At 41.9% G+C, this 19,719-nt stretch overlaps 2 protein-coding genes across 2 annotated transcripts; one reads left to right on the top strand and one right to left on the bottom strand.

Annotated features, from left to right (window-relative positions):
• Positions 1-2,882: 2,882 nt before the first annotated feature.
• On the top strand, positions 2,883-17,592 carry LOC109897368 (calponin-1). Its single transcript, XM_031834469.1, has 7 exons — positions 2,883-3,141; positions 13,008-13,129; positions 13,326-13,392; positions 14,038-14,175; positions 14,318-14,434; positions 14,624-14,770; positions 14,956-17,592. The coding sequence occupies exons 1-7, from the start codon at positions 3,082-3,084 to the stop codon at positions 15,193-15,195; spliced, it is 891 nt and encodes a 296-aa protein (XP_031690329.1). The 5' UTR covers positions 2,883-3,081; the 3' UTR covers positions 15,196-17,592.
• elof1 (elongation factor 1) lies at positions 17,092-19,581 on the bottom strand. Its single transcript, XM_020493686.2, has 4 exons — positions 19,499-19,581; positions 18,397-18,527; positions 18,205-18,275; positions 17,092-18,072 (listed from the first exon to the last, which is right to left on the bottom strand). The coding sequence occupies exons 2-4, from the start codon at positions 18,510-18,512 to the stop codon at positions 18,008-18,010; spliced, it is 252 nt and encodes an 83-aa protein (XP_020349275.1). The 5' UTR covers positions 18,513-18,527; positions 19,499-19,581; the 3' UTR covers positions 17,092-18,007.
• Positions 19,582-19,719: the final 138 nt, after the last annotated feature.

Raw genomic sequence — 19,719 nt, 5'->3', positions numbered from 1 at the left:
CCTCTCACTGTAAATGACCCACAAAAGACCCACAGCACAGCAAATATGTAACAGTAGTTCATTATCAGTTTGAGGGATTCCACTTTCACATCACATTACATCTGGGCTGCTCCAGCCAGTTATGGCCCTTCCTTCTCGTATCATGCCCAAATAAAGTGTCCAAATTCCTCCCGTGTGCCTCTTCTCTCCTTGAGATGTTTATAAGACCCTTGCTTGGTCCCACACTCAGCTACTCTCTCTCTCTGTGCTTGTGCGCTTCTGTATTTCACTGACAGTCTGTTTATGGCCACGTTACATAAGGCTCCACTATAATTTGAGTTTGTCATCGCAGCCTCATACCTAAAGTAAGACTTTAAGGTGAGCTTTAAAGGGGCAATCAGCATAAAGTAATGTTTCCTTTGATTCTTGAAGAATGTAACTTATAAATGCCTCATGAGCTTAGTTGTAATGTACTACCCCATCAGAACCCAAAATATAAGCCTTTTATACTCCAATGTTTATAAACAAATTCAATGTAAACAAACACTGTATAGCCTCAACATGGTTAAAACTATAATGTTGATACCGTGGATGGTCAGTCCTTGCATCCATAGGTCTGCCTATGAATTTGAGAGTGATTACATTTCTCCAGCCCCATCCCTCAGCTTTTTACCTAAACAGTGGTTATTGTTTCAACTGCTGATTGACCCTTTATGGTGTATGGTGTATGAGTCCTATCTTCACAAACCAGCTCTATCTAAGCTTTGCTTAGTGTACCTTTTTCTGGTCATTGTTTGTTAAAGTGTGCACTCTCAGATTCACAGTCTTCCTCAAACTTTTCATGACTACGTGCTGTTATTAAATGTTAACTATTGGGTTATAACGTAGTTGTTAACATTGTTAATGGTGCTCAGTAGTTAGATCAGTAGCCCAGTAAGAGTCTACGCTTCATAACCTCTTGGTTTATACACTATAGACTACTGTGTGTAAAGATGTCTGCCAAACTCAAACGTCTACTACCACTACAGCTAGTCAGGCTGAAACTCATTTATCGTCAAATAATGTGTGACCTTTTCCACACAAATGCAGTGTATTTGCAATCGTCTGAGCTGAGGCATTGTTACTCTTCTCAACCCAAATCATTTACTTTTATAATGTTAGCAGGTCTGTGATCTTCTAGAAACCATTATAAAACAGGTATTTCTCCACTGGTGTACTGGTGGAAATAGTTCATTTGTCTTTGTCGCAGGCAGAGAAAGTCCACCTGACTTCCACTCTTCTTCATTTGAGAAGCCCTGCAAAAAAACACATTGGTGTCCCAACGATATGCTCCAACGTGTAATTACATTGTAACTGGAATTAGTCATTAATTGTCCATCATTGTCTAGGAACCTCCATATTAAAAAACACTTGGTATTCATGTGAGCTTTGCAGACTGTTTCACTGCTGCTGTACCATACTACTCTTGGCACGTTATCATCAACTTGATTAATTTACAGTAATCCTGCCTGTATTGTTACTGGGTCAGGGTGTTTGAACTCCACTATTCCAGCACTCCCACAGCCCTCCACCATAACCCCTTTCCCCATCCTCCATTCCCCTCATAGTGCTTTTTCCAGAACCTTCTCCTCATGCCCTGTCTGGTAACGCATTACCACCATGTGTATGTGAGAGTGAAAGTGGGACAGGACAAACAGCAGTAGGGTGAATCATCATGCTGCTCTCTGGGGAGCAGTGCTGCCTGTTCCCCTTTGACACTCCACAGCCCGCTGGCTTTGCATTCCATTCCCTTGTCATCTGCCTGTGGACGAGCAGAGCAGTGGAGTGAAACACTGGGGTATAAGAGGAAAACCAGCTCATTGTTCCAGGTGACGTCAGGCCCCCAAGCCATATAGGTCAGACCAACGACCTCAAATGAAACTCTATGGAACACACTATACCATATGTGTGGGTATAGGGGGTGTATGGGGGTGTTGTATAGGTATTGACAAGATGGTAGAAAAACACTTGCCAACAAGGGTGTTTAGCACTTTTTCTTGGCTTCTTTTCAAAAAGATATAAACTTTTCTTTTTTAAGTAGATTGTAGTATTTAGTTCCAAGTTTGTTATGGAAAATCCAAGACAGGAATTGTAAAGCATCAGGGTTGAAAATGGTATAGGAAGAATACATATAAAATGTGAATCACTACATAAATACATTTGGGATACATTTAATGTATTATTATCAGGATGAATCATATTGCTATTCATACTGAAATCATTTTGCATAAGAAAGTGATCAATTAAATATGCTCAAGTGAGAAAGTGTCCATTTAGCCTTTTCAATATCTGCTTTCTTAGCCATCCTTGACCATGACCATAATTAGGGTTACACTGGTCTTGAACCTCTTTGCCCAGCAATATAAACCAAGCTTCTTCAGGTTTATGATGGATGGGTCAATACTTTCAGGCCTGACAAATAATTCTGTCATATAGGATCTACACATACAGTAATGAAACACCTTGCCGCATGTATAAATATTACTTTATAATACTTTGTATAAATATAAAGTTAAATGTGTAATTCAAAACTCTAAAGGTCTGCCTTGACCTGTGATTGTGAGGTAGACCCTCAACTATTTAATAATAGCTATAGGTCTATGAATTTGTGATGTGCTTGATATTTATTTCATTTGGTAATGAAAGTGAAATTGGATGCAGTAAAATTAGGCAATTGAAAAGGATCATCCATCCAACATCCAATTCCCCTTAAGGTGGAAAAAGTGACACTGAGCGAGTCTAATGCCATACTGGTGACATCACCCAGAGGAAGAGGCAACGTCGGGATTGGATGGTGGCCCTAGCCAATCGCGCCGCACTCCAGAAATCCACAGATGGGAAGAGTTTAAAAAAGATTGAGAAAAGTGTTGCAGAGTGGTCCACTGCCTCACCAGAGCGTGCAAGAACGTTACAGAATCTGAATACTCCTGCAACATCCGCGGGTCTGTCATATCAATTGGAGTCCAGGGAGAAAGAAGACTTTGCTGTGGGTTTTCTCGTGCCAGGATAGAGGGGTGTATTTCACCATTTTTAAATCTCCTCTGTGAATAATCAAAGATAACTATGTCAAAAAATTTCAAAGGTGGACCATCCTTCGGACTTTCTGCCGAGGTCAAAAGTAAGGTATGTATATCGCACGTCATGTAGCTTTCCTTTTAATTGAAATGAAAATAATGGGGTCTTTGCGTAATTTACATCAGTGGGACAAGAGAATGCTCGCGCTCAGGAAGGTGCGCACTTGACGCTCGCATATCTTGTTGTTGGTACGCGCATCTTCTCAGATGTATTAGTTGTAGGGGAACCAATGGTATATCGAGGGCCAATAATATATTTTTGCTTTCTGTTAGGACATTTTGTCGAATAGGCTTTTTGGACTGTCAAATGTGATCATGGATTACTCATTAGGCCTATACTGATAAATGGCAGCCTACCATTCTGACAGTTTACTTTATCGTTTAATATGTGAGGGTATCCAAACCAATTGTATCTGATTCATAACTTTGAACTGGGTCGTTTAGATTACAAGTGATATCACCTCACCTGTCTGCCACAGAGCACAATGACAGAATTACTCCCAGATGAGCCCACAAGGCCTGATTTCAAGGTGTCTCTAGAAGGCTACCAGTATGTACATATTTTTTAAAGAGGCAATCTGTGATCGCTACATTCATTTTGGACTTTTAAATTCATGATGTCCATTGATTATTGAAGAATATGACTTATAAATCCTTCATGAGCTTAGTTCATTGTTCTTACCCCATCATCAGAACCCATCAGTGGTTACATTTCTACAGACCCATCCCTAAGCTATTTTACCAAATGAGTCATGGTATGTTATTGTTTGAACTGCAGATTGCAGCTTTAAAGTCTAGGCGAGAACTAAATGAGTAATCAACACCAACCAAGAGTCAATGGACCAGCTACTGTAGGCGACTGTGCTGTCAACATCCACCGATGTTTGGGAGAGATTGTATTTTCAGTGACAGTGCAATGACAGTGATGCACAAAATGTGTGTGTGTGTGTATCATAACTGCTGACAACCCATGTTCAGTTTGGACATAGCATGACTCTGCCAATGGGATCAAATAACTATCCCAGGATATTCCAGAACTCCCAACTCCATGTCTGTCAATGACAACTGAATTTGCTATCCCTATCATCAACCTTATCGTGTTGGAAGAGCCGTGGTTCCTGCATACATAGTGGTTTCCTATCCATACTTTCACAGGGGCACTCTTCAAACGAACATTTCCTTATAGTTGGCCACCATGGTTAGTGACATCATCAGTGCTGTAGTATAGAAATAGGTCATATTCAATAGTGTATCAGTCAGTATATATATGTACAGTGGGGCAAAAAAGTATTTAGTCAGCCACCAATTGTGCAAGTTCTCCCACTTAAAAAGATGAGAGAGGCCTGTATTTTTCATCATAGGTACACTTCAACTATGACAGACAAAATTAGAGAAAAAAAAATCAAGAAATACACATTGTAGGATTTTTAATGCATTTATTTGCAAATTATGGTGGAAAATAAGTATTTGGTCACCTACAAACAAGCAAGATTTCTGGCTCTCACAAACCTGTAACTTCTTTAAGAGGCTCCTCTGTCCTCCACTCGTGACCTGTATTAATGGCACCTGTTTGAACTTGTTATCAGTATAAAAAACACCTGTCCACAACCTCAAACAGTCACACTCCAAACTCCACTATGGCCAAGACCAAAGAGCTGTCAAAGGACACCAGAAACAAAATTGTAGACCTGCACCAGACTGGGAAGACTGAATCTGCAATAGGTAAGCAGCTTGGTTTGAAGAAATCAACTGTGGGAGCAATTATTAGGAAATGGAAGACATACAGGACCACTGATAATCTTCCTCGATCTGGGGCTCCACGCAAGATCTCACCCCGTGGGGTCAAAATGATCACAAGAACGGTGAGCAAAAATCCCAGAACCACACAGGGGGACCTAGTGAATGACCTGCAGAGAGCTGGGACCAAAGTAACAAAGCCTACCATCAGTAACACACTACGCCGCCAGGGACTCAAATCCTGCAGTGCCAGACGTGTCCACCTGCTTAAGCCAGTACATGTACAGGCCTGTCTGAAGGTGGCTAGAGAGCATTTGGATGATCCAGAAGAAGATTGGGAGAATGTCATATGGTCAGATGAAACCAAAATATATATTTTTGGTAAGAACTCAACTCGTCATGTTTGGAGGACAAAGAATGCTGAGTTGCATCCAAAGAACACCATACCTACTGTGAAGCATGGGGGTGGAAACATCATGCTTTGGGGCTGTTTTTCTGCAAAGGGACCAGGACGACTGATCCGTGTAAAGGAAAGAATTAATGGGGCCATGTATCGTGAGATTTTGAGTGAAAACCTCCTTCCATCAGCAAGGGCATTGAAGATGACACGTGGCTGGATCTTTCAGCATAACAATGATCCCAAACACACCGCCTGGGCAACGAAGGAGTGGCTTCGTAAGAAGCATTTCAAGGTCCTGGAGTGGCCTAGCCAGTCTCCAGATCTCAACCCCATAGAAAATCTTTGGAGGGAGTTGAAAGTTTGTGTTGCCCAGCAACAGCCCCAAAACATCACTGCTCTAGAGGAGATCTGCATGGAGGAATGGGCAAAAATACCAGCAACAGTGTGTGAAAACCTTGTGAAGACTTACAGAAAACGTTTGACCTCTGTTATATACCTTTTGTTGGCAATGACAAAGTATTGAGATAAACTTTTGTTATTGACCAAATACTTATTTTCCACCATAATTTGCAAATAAATTCATAAAAAAATCCTACAATGTGATTTTCTGGATTCTTTTCTAATTTTGTCTGTCATAGTTGAAGTGTACCTATGATGAAAATTACAGGCCTCTCTCATCTTTTTAAGTGGGAGAACTTGCACAATTGGTGGCTGACTAAATACTTTTTTTGCCCCACAGTATGTATGTATGTATGTATGTATGTATGTATGTATGTATGTATGTATGTATGTATATATATATATATATATATATATATATATATATATATATATATACACACACACACACATACAGTGGGGAGAACAAGTATTTGATACACTGCCGATTTTGCAGGTTTTCCTACTTACATAGCTTGTAGAGGTCTGTAATGTTTTTTTATCATAGGTACACTTCAACTGTGAGAGACGGAATCTAAAAAAAAAATCCAGAAAATCACATTGTATGATTTTTAAGTAATTCTTTTGCATTTTCTTGCATGACATAAGTATTTGATACATCAGAAAAGCAGAACTTAATATTTGGTACACAATTGCAATTACAGAGATCATACATTTCGTGTAGTTCTTGACCAGGTTTGCACACACTGCAGCAGGGATTTTGGCCCACTCCTCCATACAGACCTTCTCCAGATCCTTCAGGTTTCGGGGCAGTCGCTGGGCCACACGGATTTTCAGCTCCCTCCAAAGATTTTCTATTGGGTTCAGGTCTGGAGACTGGCTAGGCCACTCCAGGACCTTGAGATGCTTCTTACGGAGCCACTCTGGCTGTGTGTTTCGGGTCGTTGTCATGCTGGAAGACCCAGCCACGACCCATCTTCAATGCTCTTACTGAGGAAAGGAGGTTGTTGGTCAAGATCTTGCGATACATGGCCCCATCCATCCTCCCCTCAATATGGTGCAGTCGTCCTATCCCCTTTGCAGAAAAGCATCCCCAAAGAATGATGTTTCCACCTCCATGCTTCACGGTTGGGATGGTGTTCTTGGGGTTGTACACATCCTTCTTCCTCCAAACACGGCGAGTGGAGTTTAGACCAAAAAGCTCTATTTTTTTCTCATCAGACCACATGACCTTCTCCTATTCCTCCTTTGGATCATCCAGATGGTCATTGGCAAACTTCAGACGGGCCTGGACATGCGCTGGCTTGAGCAGGGGGACCTTGCGTGCGCTGCAGGAATTTAATCCATGACGGCGTAGTGTGTTACTAATTGTTTTCTTTGAGACTGTGGTCCCAGCTCTCTTCAGGTCATTGACCAGGTCCTGCCGTGTAGTTCTGGGCTGATCCCTCACCTTCCTCATGATCATTGATGCCCCACGAGGTGAGATCTTCCATGGAGCCCCAGACCGAGGGTGATTGACAGTCATCTTGAACTTCTTCCATTTTCTAATAATTGCGCCAACAGTTGTTGCCTTCTCACCAAGCTGCTTGCCTATTGTCCTGTAGCCCATCCCAGCCTTGTGCAGGTCTACAATTTTATCCCTGATGTCCTTACACAGCTCTCTGGTCTTGGCCATTGTGCAGGGGTTGGAGTCTGTTTGATTGAGTGTGTGGACAGGTGTCTTTTATACAGGTAATGAGTTCAAACAGGTGCAGTTAATACAGGTAATGAGTGGAGAACAGGGAGGCTTCTTAAAGAAAAACTTGCAAGTCTGTGAGAGCCGGAATTCTTATTGGTTGGTAGGTGATCAAATACTTTTGTCAAGCAATAAAATGCAAATTAATGACTTAAAAATCATACAATGTGATTTTCTATATTTTTGTTTTAGATTCCATCTCTCACAGTTGAAGTGTACCTATGATAAAAATGACAGACCTCTACATGCTTTATAAGTAGGAAAACCTGCAAAATCGGCAGTGTATCAAATACTTGTTCTCGCCACTGTATATATATATATATGCATATGCCAGTGGCATGGCATCCGATGACGGCGGATATGCTCCAGAGACTGACAGGCAGGTACGTCAGCAACCTAAATCTCCTTTTAAGGTGTCCCTGAGCTCTGTCTTACAACCTGAGCAAGTGTCTCTCTGTAAACAATTTACACTCCAGTGGGGAATGACAAAACACTGAGACAGACAGAACAAAGCCCTGTGGATTCACTGGAATGCCAACCTTCAACATGTTTATATCCAGGGGTGAAAGGAAATGTAATGTATTCCCGGTACAGGGACCTCCAATGTGTGTACACACTTAAAGAAAATCTATACGGGCCTAATCATAGAATTACATTTAGAATCCCTAGTAATTTAATAGGATCTCTACAGACCTAATAGTAAAGATTTGTCCTTTAACTTTTAAAATGTATTAGCCTTCCTTTTAATGTGGCATAAACATGACCTGTCATGTGTTTTCATCTGATTGTCAATCAATTACTTCAAAGGCTAATGTAGGCTACCTGTGCAAGTTACTCAGGTACTTCTGAACAACAGAAGGTGCGGGAATAGTTTTAAAGCTATATTTAGATATATTTCTGCTTTTTATTACGTAACATTTGTTAGTCTATAATTAGATCTATAATTAGATCCTTACAGCTCCTCTTCTTTCATTTCTTGATACTCATCTAGAATACTAGATAAAGCCTTGCTAATGATGGCATAAATCAATAGAATGATCAATGCATCATCTACAATCTATACAGAACAAAAATATAAAAGCAACATGTAAAGTGTTGGTCCCATTTTCCATGAGCTGAAATAAAAGATCCTTGACAGTTCCATATGCACTAAAAGCTTATTTAGTTTACATCCCTGTTAGTGAGCATTTCCCCTTTGCCAGGTGTGGCAGATCAAGAAGCTGATTAAACCACATGATCATTACACTGGCCTACAACGTTGTTTTAGAGAATTTGGCAGTAAGTCCAACTGGCCTCACAACCGCAGACCACTTGTAACCATGCCAGCCAGGACCTCCACATCCGCCTTCTTCACCTGCATGATCGTCTGAGGAGGGGGAGTGGGGGTGCTGAGGAGTATTTCTGTCTGTAATAAAGCCCTTTTGTGGGGAAAAACTAATTCTGATTGGCTGGGCTTGACTCACCAGTGGGTGGACCTGGCTCCCGGGTTGGTGGACCTATGCCATCCCAGGCCCCTACCTAGTCATGTGAATTAATTTATTTCAATTGACTGATTTCTTTCTATGAACTGTAACCCAGTAAAATATTTTATACTGTTGCATGTTGAGTTTAAATCTTTGTTCAGTATAGGTGACATAGTTAAAGTTTCTCTTTCATTTCTGCTTCTCTCCCGGACCGAGGACGTTTAGGGACCAGGGAGATTTCCAAATGACATCTGTTTGACCGGTTTAAAGGAAATGAAAAGCTGTGAAAACGATCCAACATGTTTCTGATAGTATTTCATTTCGTCGTGGATGCATATTTAATGTGGCTGAAAATTAAATACTGTCAGCTTTTATGTAGCTGATGAAATTGCACTTTAAGGCTACACAACAGGTCCCTAAAAGCGCTCAATCTCATTCTCTCAAGATGCTGAAATAAATCAATCGTATTTCTCCACTCCTGATCCCGAGACAAAATTAACATTTGAATAATAATTTTACTGTGAGGAACACTATATTCTGCAGGAGTTAACATTATAATAGGCGACATGTGAGACCTACAGTCTGTTACGGTTTTCTAGGTGTGAAGGATAGTCGGACCAAAATGCAGCGTGTAGATTGCGATCCATGTTTAATGAACAACGTGAAACACGAATAAACACAAAACAAAGAACGTAACGAAAACCGAAACAGCCTATACTTGTGTAAATAAACAAAGAGATAGGAACAACGACACTAAGGACAATCACCCACCACAAACTCAAAGAATATGGCTGCCTAAATATGGTTCCCAATCAGAGACAACGATAAACACCTGCCTCTGATTGAGAACCACTCCAGTCAGCCATAGACTTTGCTAGATAACCCCACCAGCTACAATCCCAATACATACACACCAAAACCCCAAGACAAAACACACCACAATACAAAAACCCCATGCCACACCCTGGCCTGACCCAATACATGAAGATAAACACAAAATACTTACACCAGGGCGTGACAGAACCCCCCCCCCTAAGGTGCGGACTCCCGAACGCACCTCAAAACAATAGGGAGGGTCCGGGTGGGCGTCTGTCCATGGTGGCGGCTCCGGCGCGGGACGTGGAACCCACTCAGTCAATGTCTTAGTCCCCTCGCGTCCCTGGATAGTCCACCCTCGCCGCCGACCATGGCCTAGTAGTCCTCACCCAGAACCCCACTGGACTGAGGAGCAGATCGGGAGTGAGAGGAAGCTCGGGAGTGAGAGGAAGCTCGGGAGTGAGAGGAAGCTCTGGAGTGAGAGGAAGCTCTGGAGTGAGAGGAAGCTCAGGAGTGAGAGGAAGCTCAGGAGTGAGAGGAAGCTCAGGCAGGTAGGTAGATCTACCAGATCCTGGCTGGCTGGTGGTTTCAGCAGATCCTGGCTGACTGGCAGATCCTGGCTGACTGGCGGATCTGGCGGATCCTGGCCGACTGGCGGATCCTGGCCGACTGGCGGATCCTGGCCGACTGGCGGATCCTGGCCGACTGGCGGATCCTGGCCGACTGGCAGATCCCGGCTGACTGGCGGATCTGGAAGAGTCTGGTTGACTGGCAGATCTGGAAGAGTCTGGTTGACTGGCAGATCTGGAAGAGTCTGGTTGACTGGCAGATCTGGAAGAGTCTGGTTGACTGGCGGCTCTGGCTGCTCCATGCTGACTGGCGGCTCTGGCTGCTCCATGTAGGCTGACAGCTCTCGCGGCTTCTTACAGACTGACAGCTCCTTGCAGACTGGCAGCTCCTTGCAGACTGGCAGCTCTGGCTTCTCCATGCAGGCTGGCAGCTCTGGCTGCGCTGAACAGGCGGGAGACTCCGGCAGCGCAGGAGAGGAGAAAGGCTCTGGCTGCGCTGAACAGGCGGGAGACTCCAGCAGCGCTGTAGAGGAGAAAGGCTCTGGCAGCGCTGGAGAGGAGGGAGCCCCCGTAAGGATGGGCCGGAGAGACAGCCTGGTGCGGGGGGCTGCCACCGGAGGGCTGGTGCGTGGAGGTGGTGAAGGCTAGACCGGGCCGTGCAGGCGCACTCGAGCTCTTGAGCACCGAGCCCGTCCAACCTTACCTGGTTGAATGCTCTCGGTCTCCCTGCCAGTGCGGCGAGGTGGAATAGCCCCCACTGGGCTATGCAGGCGAACCGGAGACACCGAGCGCAAGGCTGGTGCCATGTAAGCCGGCCCAAGGAGACGCACTGGGAACCAGATGCCGGCTTCATGGCATTTGGCTCGATGCTCAATCTAGCCCGAACAACGACACTAAGGACAATCACCCACAACAAACTCAAAGAATATGGCTGCCTAAATATGGTTCCCAATCAGAGACAACGATAAACACCTGCCTCTGATTGAGAACCACTCCAGTCAGCCATAGACTTTGCTAGATAACCCCACCAGCTACAATCCCAATACATACACACCAAAACCCCAAGACAAAACACACCACAATACAAAAACCCCATGCCACACCCTGGCCTGACCCAATACATGAAGATAAACACAAAATACTTAGACCAGGGCGTGACACAGTCAGTGTCCAGACCTCAGTTACTATTCCAACTATTAGGCCAATCCACGCTAAAATAATTCCAACATCCATACAGCAGTGCCTTTTGATAAATGCAAAGAGACATCACTTACAAAACACCAAAGTGTTCTGAATGACATTCGGTGATTGTCCTTCATTGGGCCTACACAAGTATTGTAAACTGAATTGATGCGTACACTGCTGTCCGCGCGCATCTCGGTCTCGGCCGCTCATCTCTGCCTTATCAAAATGTCAGTGTTATTGTTGAACCACTGCATTTTGGAGCGTATTCCACAAGTTTTCAAGTCTATTCGCTCATTTTTCATGGGAATGACATGCGGTATGAAAAATAGTGTGATAGCCTACAGTTTTCTTGAAATCTGTTTTAATAATTGTGATAGGTTCATGTTTTACCGGCATGATGTACACCCACTCTTTATTTTGCCGGTACTCCATACCGGACCGTTCTGTCTTACTTTCACCCCTGTTTATATCAACTTAAACCATTTTATTCCTTATGCCATGGCCTACACTGATTTAATTTATATTCTCTCCGCTGAGTAAATACATGAAAAACACTGATAGAATCAATGGATAGGTGCCAATTTTGGCATCAAAGACTTATACATTTTTAAATAAATGAACCAGTTCAGATTACATTCCTGACCTCCTGACACAGTTAAATGAAACTCTGACCAAAATACCTTGGCTGGATGCAAGTGCTGTCTGCAGGTCTTGGCATCTCATTATCAGATGGGGTTTGCCTGAGTAGATCGCCTCACTGTAAAAGGACAGATTCCGGAAAACCCAGAGGGAGAGAGGGAGCACAGGGAGGAGCAATAGGGAGAGCTGTTTCTCCCAAGTTTGGTGTGATGGACTGGAAGCTACGCAAACCCTGCTGCTTTGAAATACCTGTTTGTGTTGGCTCCTGGTCTCACAAGCCCTCTCCCAGACTGTGAGTGAGCAGAACATTCAGAAAAGGAGAAAGTGCAGAGTGAGAAGGGGGCTACAGACCCACCATAGAATTTCTGGTATTAGGGGGATGCGTTTGTGCCAATAGGGAAATACATGGAAGCGGAGAATCAGTGTTTCTCCATTGCAGGAATGTCCCATGGCCATTTTAACATTTCTTCCTGTTGTTTTTTAACTCTAATCTTCATCGTTAGGTTTTATTACAACGGGTAGGCTTTCAAAGGAAAGTGGAGAGGAATGTTATCCCTCTGTTACAAGATGAGAAAAGAAAAGGGAGAAGGGGGGATAATAGCTCTGATAAATATCATAGTTCTATGACTCGTTTACTATAGTTAGTTTGTTGTAAGATCATTTTTATTTTTCAGGTAGCCAAGCACCTGTCACAAGATCATTCATCATGCAGAACTGACAGTTACAAGACCTGAGTGTCTGCAGATGTTAGGATGCAGTCAAAAGCAACACATTTACAGTGCATCTGGAAAGTAATCAGACCCCTTCACTGCGTTGTTTTCGCTGTGTCATTATGGGGTATTGTGTGTGGCGGAAAAATAATAACTTAGTTCATTTTAGAATAAGGCTGAAATGTAACAAAATGTGGAAAAAGTGAAGGGGTCTGAATACTTTCCGAATGCACTGTATAACATTTGACCTCTGCCTCTTCAGTTGGCCCAGAAGTATGACCCCCAGAAGGAGGAAGAGCTGAGGCTGTGGATCCAGGATGTAACAGGCAAGAAGATCGCTGATCCTTTCATGGAGAACCTAAAGGATGGGGTCATCTTGTGCGAGTGAGTGAACGATACTCTCCTCAGTACTGTGGCCGTGCAGAATGGCAGAGCATATTGTGTGTCATATCACCATATTACTTTCTGTGGCTTCCAATATCATTGTCTCATACATTTCCCCACTGTTAATGATGACTGGGCCACTCAAAGTCAGAACAGTATTTTGACTGTTCTGTGCTTTCTCTTTCCTTGTGTGTAGACTTATCAACACACTTCAGCCAGGATCTGTGAGAAAGATTAACACTTCCCCTCAAAACTGGCATCAGGTAAGCTTGTTCTGAGACAGAATAAATGTTTTTGTATTATTATATAACATCATGCCCATCATGACGTGCAGTAGGCTATAGTTATTATAGATACTTTGCTTAGTATTGAGCAGCAATAAGCATGCCAAGAGTCAGTAGTTTTTTCCACTCCATACCTTCCATCCACTGAACTCGCTGAAATATGTAACCAGATAGATAGTCTTTTGCTTGGCATAGTGTTTATTTATTTACATTCCAAGCTGCAGCTACGTTGTTTAATGGGGCACATCTCCGCGTGCGTCTTCAGATCTCTTTATATGAGACTCAAAAAGAAAACAGCACTTTTAAGTGTTTGTTGAGGCACTTTCAAGAATCATCCATGACATACAATGTTACTAAGAATCAATGCACTCACATGTGGTGGTCCATTTGTCAAGAATAAAAGAGAAAAATATTATCCAACTGGTGAGTAGGGCTTTGAAGAAAACCCCACACAGCTGACCATTCTGAAGTCCTGAGTCTCAAATAGAATGACTATTTAAAGAAACATGACAATATCAAAATAACAAATAACTCAGTAACTGGTGTCCTCTTTGTTTGTACTCTTGCTTTTACCTCAGTGGACCATTTGTTCTTGGCTAATTATTTTTCCTTTTCATTGCCCAGCTGGAAAACATTGGCAATTTTGTCCGAGCCATCACAGTTTATGGTATGAAGCCATACGATTTGTTTGAGGCCAATGACCTGTTTGAGAATACCAACTACACCCAGGTCCAGAGCACGCTCATCACCCTGGCTGGAATTGTGAGTGGAAACCCATAGAGGAATCTCAGCACATTGTACAGTACTGTATGTAGAAAGTATTGTCAGTAGCTTGTAAGAAACCTACTTCTACTTCACGTGAGGATCCATAATCTGTTTTTCTAACCTTCCCCTCTTTCACCAGGCCCAGTCCAAAGGTTTCCACTCCAAGCATGACATGGGAGTGAAGTATGCAACAGCACACCAGCGCCGTTTTGCCCCAGACATGCTGAAGGAAGGGCGCAATGTCATTGGCCTGCAGGTCAGAACAGTCTTTGTATCATATACACCTTATACACTAAGATATCACTGTTATTACAGGTGTAATATAAGTAGTAGTAGCAGCATGTTATAACATACCTTCATTTGTTTTTAGTTTGGCCGATAGGATTGGTTTAATGGTATTATAGTTCAGGCATAACCAGTGCGCTACCTTTGCCTGTCTGTCCAGATGGGTACCAACAAACTTGCCAGCCAGAAGGGCATGACATCTTATGGCACGCGGCGTCACCTGTATGACCCGAGGGGGGGAATGGAGAACCCTCTGGACCAGTCCACCATCAGCCTCCAGATGGGCACCAATAAGGGTGCCAACCAGGTGGGGCGCCATTTGATTTCACAAATAGATATTTTCTGGTAGAGATAGAATTGACTAACATTCTGCACATCTTGGGAGTTTTCCCTCTCTGTCTATCATGAAAGCAATTAATATGATATAAAATATTACACTTTGTAGCCTATATCTAATCCTCCCCTGCTTTTCTTACTCTCTCCCTCTCTCAGTCTGGCATGACGGCCCCTGGCACCAGGAGACACATCTATGACAAGAGTCTGGGCTTGGAGGAATGCGACACCTCCACCGTTTCACTGCAGATGGGCACCAACAAGATGGCGTCCCAGCAGGGCATGACCACATACGGCCTCCCTCGGCAGGTCTATGACAACAAGTACTGCTCCAACCCTGATGAATTCGTCAACAATGGAGAGAGGGCTGAGTTTGACGGTACTATGTACTATGACTAAAGAGAACAGAATAACCCCAGTCCCCTCCTCTCAAGAACCCCTCTCCACCAGCAAGACCACTCAAACTGTTATTAACTGTTTCCATTATTCCTGTCCCTTGCTGTTTTTTTTTGTGATCAACCATTCAAATCATTTTTGTCCTTTGAGGGGATTCATGCCTGGTTCAATCACTTTGACCTTGTTATTTTAAATCACTTTAATGTAGTGGCCCACACCCCTCTCTCCCTTTGCAATGGAGATTTTTCTATTCAAATACGGTGAAAATAAATACTAAGAGATACTAATAATGTCAAGAGACCCATTCCTTAATCAATCTTATTATGTCATTTTTTTTATTTATAGATCTTTTATAGTTTATAAAAATTTATATTTTTAGTTGTAGATCCCCCATCCAGCTTAAACATTGAGAATAAAGGAAAAAGTCCCTTGAATGGAAAGAAGTGACCGACATGTTGCTGTTAACCTTTAACCCCTGAGGAACAGGAGTCCGCTCTGGGATTCAATCCCTCTGGTTGACTCGGGGCCCACAGAATCAGACGGAGTCTTCCAGGACACAGGGACATGGACTAAAAACTTTGTTCAGATGTATTCCTTGTGACTTTGCCTGTGTATGCACGTCTGCACTGCGCTGACATCCCTGCTCTAGCTCACAGGACTGCCAACCAGCCATTTTATACCACAGATGGATTTTTTTTCTTCTAGTATTCTTTAAATCATTAGAAGATCAGTAATAGGGTTCTCAAACCTGATACTTAAATTAATGTAAGCCCCTAAAGGCATCGTGAAAAGCCAATATATTTTCATATTTTTAGTATTATAAGCCGTATTCAACACGTCTCGCACACTTAATTAGTGATAAACAATGCAGAAGACATTTTAGCCATTGTGCCAGCTATGTTAATGTGGATGTCATATAGGCCAGTTTGCATGAGACAAGTTATAATCCCTCTATAGTTTCCATGGCACACAGCTTTAATATATTGCTGCGCTATTTGCACTTTGCATCACCTTGTTGAATATGTACATGGATAGAATTGCTTATGAATAGAAGGCAGACAAGCCAGGTCGTTGAGAGATCCATAACATCTGCACGCTGTTATACACGAGATAATGGTCTAATTAACATCCACTTAGTCATAGCTCAATACAGCAGACCCTGTATCACTAACTACTACATGATATGGGGTACCCACCGCAGATCTTGAATGTAATGTGATTTTGAGCACTGCCAGATGTGACAGTCATTCTGTGGATTCATTAATCACCTTGTACCAGCAGTCGCAAATGAATAACGTAAGTTTGCAACATATTTATGCTTGGGATATTGTAGCCTAACACAGCTGCTAATGGTTTAAACATTAAACTGTGCATGCTTGACCAAACCTTTGAAAAGCAGGCTTGTTTGCTTGCTAAGAGGTTTGTTCAAGATCATGTCTTGCACCTGGAACGTTCCACAGAACACATCTCTATGCCTTGCATGCTCATGTACAAAGCATGGACTGGTTATGCCTTGTCCACAGACTGCTTACAGTAAGGAAAACAATGTAATTTTTAAAGTTGGGTGAACGATCCATTGAAGTTAAATTTGAAAGGTCTTGATATCGGTTAATGGGCAGTATTGTAATGTTTTTTTTAAATAGGAGGTATTGGAGATAAAGCTACATAAAATATTGAGTCCCTCCTGAGGTTCTGACCTCTGGAATTTATAGTGATGATTTGTCAAACTTTTGAAGACTTAATACTTTAATTAAAGGAACATCGTTTGATGCTGAGCCCGTAATAATCGGAAGGCCATGTTGCATTTTCCCCCCTACATTAGTGTGCCATCTAGTGTTTTGAAATCCCTTTAACATTTGGAGAAAAAAAAGACTACATTCCACAGACTTAAGGTAAAAGTCATATGTACCACAAGAGGTGTCTTTATTAAAGCACCTAACCTATTCTGTATAGTTACATGTCTAATAGCTATATAAGAAGTCAGTTGTGTATTGAGAAAATGTTTTTAGTTTAGAATGAGAGCCAACAGTGCCTAGCCAAAATACAATTGGAAATATTACCCTCTGGTCTAAAACATGTGTCAATGTTGTTCAGACAATTAATTGTTCAGTATTCTTAAAATATTGTATTTATTTGGCTTTCACTTATAATGAAATTAGCTGCAATACAATAAAACACTTCAAAATTACAATTATTTAATTTGGGGTGTGAGTGAAAAACTTGCCACCAGGCCATATCAGATGAATTTTCGTTCATATTTGTTCTAGATATTTGAACCATTTCAGCGGTATGTGACAGATGCAGTTAGGTGTGAATTACATTGATGTGTTTATTGATCGAGTCATTCCCGTACAAAAAAAACCGAATTGAAATAAAAATCATGACATAAAATAAAAACTACAGGATCACCTCTTTTTTTTCTTTTTACAAATGAAATCTACTTGCTCCAGTAAAGGGGGACATGTCAGCTTGGGAAAGTCTAAAGACATATCCATCAACAGGCTTACCTGTAAAACATAACAAATGATTAGGTGGTTTGAAACTTAGTGGGATTCTCAAAGATCAGGACCATTGGGACATTTCATTGCCCTACCCCTATCCCACCCTGCCACAGAGAGGGAGGACAGGAAGTGGATCTTTCTTCATATCAAATCCATTAGTGTGTAGACACTGAAGTTTTCACAGATGTGTTATCTGTCTTCGTTTGTTCTCCACATTCACTACTTGACAAAGCCCTGGCCCAGCCAGAGATATGTGACCCATCATAGGGAATGAGGGGTGAGGTCAGACAGGAATAGAGTCAGGGGTACCACTGCTACTGATTGGCTGCTTCACAAGCATCTATCCAATCACTATAAACATCCACTGGTTCTGAAAGATCTGGAGACAAATGTCAAGGAGAAGGTCATTTGGGAGGTGCAGTTTTTTAAACAAATGCACAAGCCATTCTGTGAGCAATATGGTGTATAGATAAGTGAATATAGTGATCCAATCAAATAATCAAAAGGATACAAGTAATGGGAGTCTGGAATTCTTCCAAGCAGACGGTGCACGATATTATCCCTGTGTTTCGAGTGCGTTCCCTGAAAAGAGAAAAGAAAATGTGCATTTGAATAGGGTGTTAGGATATGTATCAACATGTAATCAGTGATCATATTTTACAGCCAGACCATATACTGTTCCAACACAACCAAGTGAACTTACATTTTGACATCACAGGACTTCTCGTGGTTACAAAAGGGACAGGTGAATTGGGTGTCCAAGTTACCCGTCAGTTTCTTTTTGGGAGGTGGCTTCCTCTTTGATTTTCTGCGTCCCATTCTCGATGTATAAATCTGTAAAATACAATAGCTACATTTTTCTGAGTTTACTAAACAAGTTCTGTTGGCGGTCAAATTCAATAAATAATTAGGTAAATCGTGTTAGCTCGTTGAGAATGCCGATTGCTGGTTAATGGCAAACAAACTGTGTCAACCATGAACGAAAAGGTACAGCTTTCATACTCATAGACATATTACTGTTCAAATAAGACTTTTATAAATCATGTTTTGTTGTTGAATTTAACTGCTGAAATTTCTGTTATCGAGGCCTTAGTAGTTGATGTCAGAGACAGAGTTCCCATTAGTAATTACGAGTTGGAGGTGCGTTAATGTATTTTCCCCAGTCCTATGCCCATATTTGCAAATTTACGAGATGTTATAAATGCATAAATATTCTGCGGCTATAGACCATCTGCTAGTACGCATGTGCGAGCTAAAACTTGACTCGTGTAAACAAACACATTTTTTGGACCGTATTTTCCACATAAATTCTAATTATATTTTATTTTCGCTCATTTAAAAAAGTCCGATGTCGATGATTAATGCTATTCTCTCGTTGGAGACATGTTCACACTACACAAACGTGTAGTAGTAGCTAGTTCTCCGCCATCGCGCATGGACCTTTTTTTTTTTTAGCTGGCAGCTATAATATAGGAGCTCAACAATACTTCATTTTACACAAAACGTCCTGCAAATTCTACAAGTCCATTTCCAACAATATTGTTAATTGCATGAACCGTTTATTTTGGGATGATTTCTGAAGAGGCAGCTAGATAGTATTAGCTAGTAACGTTAGAGCGCGAGGAAAACAAAAGTTAGCTTGTGTTAGCTAGCTAACTAACGCTGGCTTTGTAATATGCTAGCTATGCACAATTGAAACAAAATAGGAGAATCACACATGTCATTTAAAATCGTGCTGGATGTATAATTTAGTTGTTTGCATGTTAGCCATATAATAAAGCACGCTGGATTAAGCATTTTCTTACCAGATAAATGACCCAAGTAATGACGCTAACAAATAGAAATTGTATCCGGAAATTATTCTGAACTCTTTCATCTGATTGGAAGATTAAGGCGTTTTTTAGGGTTGTCATTGGTCAAACAAATTATCAACCCGCCTCTCAGAATTTATAAACCTATTTGATACAATCCCAAAATATATTTACATTGATTATGTAGTCTACCACAGGAGGCTGCTGAGGGGAGG

Source organism: Oncorhynchus kisutch, linkage group LG10 (genome assembly GCF_002021735.2).
Source record: "Oncorhynchus kisutch isolate 150728-3 linkage group LG10, Okis_V2, whole genome shotgun sequence".
Lineage (NCBI taxonomy): Eukaryota > Metazoa > Chordata > Actinopteri > Salmoniformes > Salmonidae > Oncorhynchus > Oncorhynchus kisutch.
The sequence above is the reverse complement of the archived record's forward strand: the minus strand, read 5'-3'. Positions and strand labels throughout refer to the sequence as shown.

What these genes read in the sequence shown, in the direction of transcription:
- LOC109897368 (XM_031834469.1), top strand. Translation starts at nt 3,082, where the DNA reads ATGTCAAAAAATTTCAAAGGTGGACCATCCTTCGGACTTTCTGCCGAG. An exon ending in CTGCCGAGGTCAAAAGTAAG is followed by an intron (nt 3,142 to 13,007) that starts GTATGTATATCG and finishes CTGCCTCTTCAG; the next exon opens with TTGGCCCAGAAGTATGACCC. An exon ending in CCCCTCAAAACTGGCATCAG is followed by an intron (nt 13,393 to 14,037) that starts GTAAGCTTGTTC and finishes TTCATTGCCCAG; the next exon opens with CTGGAAAACATTGGCAATTT.
- elof1 (XM_020493686.2), bottom strand. Translation starts at nt 18,512, where the DNA reads ATGGGACGCAGAAAATCAAAGAGGAAGCCACCTCCCAAAAAGAAACTG. An exon ending in AAGTCCTGTGATGTCAAAAT is followed by an intron (nt 18,276 to 18,396) that starts GTAAGTTCACTT and finishes TTCTCTTTTCAG; the next exon opens with GGAACGCACTCGAAACACAG. An exon ending in ATTCCAGACTCCCATTACTT is followed by an intron (nt 18,073 to 18,204) that starts GTATCCTTTTGA and finishes ATTTGTCTCCAG; the next exon opens with ATCTTTCAGAACCAGTGGAT.